This window comes from Sinocyclocheilus rhinocerous, unplaced genomic scaffold (genome assembly GCF_001515625.1).
Source record: "Sinocyclocheilus rhinocerous isolate Xijiao unplaced genomic scaffold, SAMN03320098_v1.1 scaffold1334, whole genome shotgun sequence".
In the NCBI taxonomy this organism is placed as follows: domain Eukaryota; kingdom Metazoa; phylum Chordata; class Actinopteri; order Cypriniformes; family Cyprinidae; genus Sinocyclocheilus; species Sinocyclocheilus rhinocerous.
The window spans coordinates 322,584-328,583 of NW_015626864.1; the positions used below are offsets into that span (position 1 = coordinate 322,584).

At 34.0% G+C, this 6,000-nt stretch overlaps 1 protein-coding gene across 1 annotated transcript in view; it reads right to left on the reverse strand.

The window, feature by feature from the left end:
• Positions 1-1,042: 1,042 nt before the first annotated feature.
• Positions 1,043-6,000, reverse strand: part of LOC107718870 (gamma-tubulin complex component 3 homolog) — a 22,697-nt gene continuing 17,739 nt past the window's right edge. Inside the window, exons 17-22 of the mRNA XM_016526111.1 lie at positions 5,217-5,352; positions 5,019-5,107; positions 4,797-4,928; positions 4,559-4,699; positions 3,318-3,434; positions 1,043-1,817 (exon numbers count right to left, since the gene is read on the reverse strand). Of these exons, the coding sequence (XP_016381597.1) occupies positions 1,662-1,817; positions 3,318-3,434; positions 4,559-4,699; positions 4,797-4,928; positions 5,019-5,107; positions 5,217-5,352 (771 nt within the window). The 3' untranslated portion in view covers positions 1,043-1,661. The remainder of the gene's footprint in view (positions 1,818-3,317; positions 3,435-4,558; positions 4,700-4,796; positions 4,929-5,018; positions 5,108-5,216; positions 5,353-6,000) is intronic.

A 6,000-nucleotide genomic window follows, 5' to 3' on the forward strand; every position in this document is an offset into this window, starting at 1 on the left:
TATAAACTAAAATTTAATACCATATGCATGAGATTGTATTGTAAACACTGTAATATATGCAAATTACTAAATAATAAAATTTACATCAATTATACATAAATGTACAATTACTGTACAATCCATTACAACTAACCAAGCTTTTCATTACAATTATCTTTTCAGCTGTATAGTTTGTATAGCTGTAAGTTTTATTGTTGCTGTAATTTTAAGGCAATAAAATCAGTGCAACAAACTCAAGTACACCAACTTCACAAAAGCTTTCAGTAAAATATCACAATTCTGTTGTTCAATAGTTAACGATCTTGAATATTAAAATTAAGTCTAAAAACTTAGTAATAAAATATCTTGCTCACATTTTAATTTGAATTATGAACCACATCTTTATTGATACTAGCACTTTGAATTTACCTTTAAAACCAAAAGGAAAGTGACCACATTTTTATATAAAAAGGTTTATTTGTTCGAGAAAAGAATGACAGGATGTTTGCTCATTTTGAACTCTGCTTTTGTACACGTGTGCTATACAGTGAAGGAGTTTCAAACCCTTTAATGGACAATCATTTTACTCTGCTTCACCCTCAAATCTCTGCGACATATTAAAAGACCGATAAAAAAAAAAAAACTTGCAGTGGCACCTCGCTGTCTTTTCCATTGAATCCAAGGACAAAAGAAATGTATCAGTCAATTTTCATCTTCACCACAAAAGTGTGCACTACTGGGGAGGAGGGCGAGACAAATTTTCACCAGCTTTACCAAGCCATTTCCATCAATACATTTCATGAACATGGGAAAGACAAGGGATAAACACTACAACAGCAATCTATAATCTTGCCCATAATAATCCAATACTTCAGAATAGTAACTTTGTCCTCACAGTATCAACCTGACGCTCGATAAGATCACACAGCATTGTGGGTAATTGATTTTGCATGTACGAAATGAGGTGAGTTTACAGGATCTTACAGAGGTCATGTAGTTAATTTAAGTGCATGTAATTTTACAGGTCCATTCATATAAATTAAAGAACTGGTTGACATTTAAGTTTTTTTTTTTTTACACGCAGTACAAAGATCACGGCCTGTATAATTACAAACTTAACAACAAAAATATATATATGTAATAATGAAAATGGACTCAAAAGAGGAAAAGGTTCCTTCAACATTGATCCAGAACCAGAGGATGCCACAAAAGCACCAGAGAAATTGACTGACTTCACAGCCAGATGTGTCTTTTTTTTCAACATCAGGAGACATTAAGGCAAACAAACTCGCTTCAAAATGAAAAAAGAAAGGGCACTAGAAGAAAATCAATCAATGTAAATAACAAATAGACTTAAATATTACCAAAAATGTAAACACAAACACAATTCTTTACAAAAACAACACAAAAGCTAATATTCACACATTAACTGAAGAAAAACAAACAAAAACACAACAGACCTGTGACCTTGTGCTACTGACAATTACACTGTAAAACCACTAGATAGTCGACTGTGTGTGACTGAAATTATTTGGCGATGACAGTGAAATAGGATATTCTATAAACAGTTTCCCTGTTATATGAGTTTCTTACAGAGCGCCAGAAAAATTCTGAGTAGCCCTATTAATAAACAGTCTCTTGACAGCATCCACATAACATTAACTTTCCCAAAGTCTGCAAGGTCAGATGTTAGAGCTTCGTCTCCCTCTAGTGGCCCCTAGCGAGGGCCGCAGGCGCGGATCACGAGCCTTGTAGTGCTCATTGAAGTCCAGACGGAAACTGAGGAACTGAAGACTCTCATCCGTCATTAGCAGCCGCAGAAACTCCTGCACTATGCCCTAAAGGACAAGAGAAAGAACCATCTCAGGGTTATATGAGCTTCAGATGCTTGTTTGTACACAATGTTGAGCTTACTAGACTCTTACACCGAGTTCACATGTTTCTATCTCTTGGTATTGTAGCTGCCACCCAGGGACAACGGATGAAATGTATCTTTAAGCTAATAATGTTACAGTACATATACTGTGAATTGTCCCTAAATAAATAAATATAATTTAAATAGTTTTAGTGGTATATAGATGACTCTTAATCGTTATGAATCAACATTAGCAGGTTTGAAATTATCAGTATTGGTTCATATTTAAAGCAGATCATATCAGGACTTATTTCAAGTAGTTTTTTGTCAGGTTTTGTGTCAAAGTTTTCAAAAACGTTTATTCGTCTGTTTTAATATACAGTACAATTTTTAAACTATGACTGTCATATGATTTAATACGGTTTTTCTTTTGAATTTTTCTTCTTTTAATACTTAATCTTTTTTTAAATTACATTATAAATTAATATAAAACATTATATTCATTTTTGAAAAAATACATATAATTTTTTTAAACCTCCAAGCATGCAAATTGATGATAAACATTGATAATATCGGTCATAACCAAAATAATTATCAATAATCGTCAAGACATATTAGTATACTGAAAAGAGACAAAAGTTTACATGACAATTCTAATAATGAAATTTGGACATATTCCAATTATGCGTTTAATATCTCCAGTATTTCCACAGGATTATAGTGAGAAAACAAGGAGCTTAAACTATGACTGTCATATGATTTCATACGGTTTTTCTTTTGAATTTTTCTTCTTTTAATACTTAATCTTTTTTTTAATTACATTATAAATTAATATAAAACATTATATTCATTTTTGAAAAAATACATATAATTTTTTTAAACCTCCAAGCATGCAAATTGATGATAAACATTGATAATATCGGTCATAACCAAAATAATTATCAATAATCGTCAAGACATATTAGTATACTGAAAAGAGACAAAAGTTTACATGACAATTCTAATAATGAAATTTGGACATATTCCAATTATGCGTTTAATATCTCCAGTATTTCCACAGGATTATAGTGAGAAAACAAGGAGCATGTCTTAGTTTATTCAAAATATATTGATTACATTTATATTACAATAATATTCAAATAGCTCTAAAGCAAATAAATGTCTTTCCATAATAAAGGGTTTAACCAGAATATGGGCTTTAATCAGAAAATTATGTTCATATAAACATGATCGATCAATGTTCATTCTACATTATTATCTAGTATTATCAAGTACGATATGTGGTAAGTATAAACCACATTCTGCTGTAATTGTAAAAAAATTCACATTAAGTGTTGTAGCAGACGTAATGTGTGGATCAGCATAAAATGCTCTACTATACACCATTAAGCATGTTCTCTCACGCTGATCCCTGCTGGTTCAGCACTTTTTCATGCATGAAAAAGTGAGCATATTAAAGTGTATGAAAGGGTATGTAGGGTACCTGATAGAAGTGTGTGAGTAATCTGAGCTGAGAGCACATTTTTGGTATGGTGTCTTTAAACTCCTGCACACGTCTGTTTTCCTCAGCCTCCTGCTCTGCTGTTACACCCCACTCACCCTGAAACACACAGAAACAGAGCTATAAACAAGCACAGAAAAAGACACTCACACAATCACACACATTTGTTTACAGAAGAAAATAAAAATCAATGACGATTGAAAACCAACACCGTCCCCATAAAAGGATCAGCCACTCTTGTTTTGGCCTATACCTTTGCTAATGGCCACTTTTCAGACTCAACTAAAGGAGTGGAACATAATTCTCTTTGCATGGAGATTATCAGACGCCATTACAGCGATGGACACACTGAACATGTGACTTAACCATTAGGAATGTTCTTGCTTAAAGAAGTCTTGCCTTCTTTGAACTTCAGGTTATAGCAATGGCCATCTTTGTTTTTGAGCATATGGATTTGGTAAATGTTTTACAAATGTTTCTGAAACCCCTTATGCTCACCAAGCTGCATTAATTTGATCAAAAATGCAGTAAAAACAGTAATATTGTGAAATATTACAATTTAAAGAAACTGTTTCTGTTTAAATATATTTTAAAATGTAATTTACTCCTGTGATGAAAAACTGAATTTTCAGCTTTGATTACTCCAGTGTCTTCAGTGTCACATGATCCATCAGAAATCATTCTGATATGCTGATTTGCTGCTCAAGAAACATTGTTTTATTATTATCAATGGCATTATTACCAATGAAAACTGTTGTGCTGCTTAATATTTTTGAGGAAATGGTGATACATTTTAAATTTTCTTTTAAAAAATTACCCTCCATCAGTTATAAGCAATATCTGTCTACAGTATTACACTAGAAGTAGAAAATCTGTGGGGCAAGACATTCTGGAGGTTTTAAAAAGTAGAGATATGAAGATCATATTTTGGTGATGCTGCACGTAATAATGATGCTATGCTTGTTTGTCACAGGTTTGCAAGGAATAAACAGTTCCCATTTTAAATAATCCCATTCTCAAGTGGAAAAAATACATATAACAAAAAAAATTGTTTCATGGCCACTAAGTAGCTGGTAAATGTTCTGATTTCACTTGTCAAAATGTGCCCAAAAATTTTTTTTGGACTGCATACAGTATACAGGATGAAAGCACAATGATTCAATGAATTCAACTTGCATTAAATGTGTGGAAAAGCACTGATTTGATTGACTGTCTGTACATACCATTTCTTCCCTCTGTCTCTTCTTGTCCTCAAATTGGATGCGTAGCTGCAGCTCTTCTAGAGCGGAGCGGTAAAGTGTGTCCTGAGCATTCTGGAACTCAATGATCTGATCAAACACTGCGCGCAACTGATTCAACAGAGACTGCAAACACACACAGAGGACAACAGAGTTACAGAAATGAGGACAAGTACGAAGGATAACCACCGGTACACAATTACCCTGTGTAAGTGCATCGTACCCTGTTGTTCACATCCAGCAGGCAGCGAGAAATGATGGAGTCCAGGAAAACGTCATGAGCTGCTATAATGTGATCCAGATCCTGAGCCTGCTGGACCTTATTCCACAGCTCATCCCAAGAGCATTCCAACACCTAGAGTGACACAAAAAAAATATGATAAATAATATGGCTCAAATGTTGAAAGGAGAAACAGGAAAAAGACAAACATACAGAAGGACGTACCTCAAATGTGATGTAATACTGCATCTGATGAATGAAGTGAACCATCTCGGAAGCGAGAACGTGACATTGGTGCAGCACACCAGAGAGCTCTGCGCAAATACACAGCACACATCTCTCATCTGTCTGCTGAGATAGGTAGATCTGGCAAACAGATTAAGTTGGTTTTATAACATCTAACAGAATGAAAACAGCACTCACCCGGCATGCTCTTCAGCAGTTTGGCATTACACATTTGACCCTTCCATATATCTGTGAGGATGTACTCCATTCTTTTAGCCCTCCACAGGAAGTTGAACACTCGCAGGTAGTGGCTCATGCATTCACGGGTGAACACCTGACACAGGTATGACATTCACTGTGGTTAGGGATGCACTGATATTAGCATTCTGGCCCATTTTGAAAAGCTGATAATCACTTTAAATGTCATGGCCAATAACCGATTAATGCCTGATATTAAAACGCTGCACATTTTGTCTAAATAAATTAGAAATAAAACACTAAAAACTAAAATCAATCATTTTAAAGACTACAAGTGATTTAGGCATCACAACATCATAATATATGAAAAAAAAAAATATAATAATAAAAAAAAACCCTGCAAACTATTTTTGTATTCTGGGTCATTTTTGACCCGGTGAAAAATAAGCTAATAAAATGGTCATAACATGAAATTTTTCAACAAAAACATTGTATCTGTTGAATAACTTCTCGTTAATAGGTGTTCAACATTATAAATGAATGCTGCAGTCAATTCAGCAACTTGGCTCACTGAAATTTACTAGTTGGTTCTTGGACAGCCCTTGGTATGGCTCTCAGGGATAAGTATTGGTCTGGATCTAAGTCTCAAGTGGTCTAGTCTTGGTCTTGGACGTAGGGCTGGATGATATGGCCAAAAAAAAAAAATCATATCTCTGTATTTTTTGTCTGAAATGTGATATACAGTATATATCTTGGCATTATCTACAATTTCTATTTGGAATCA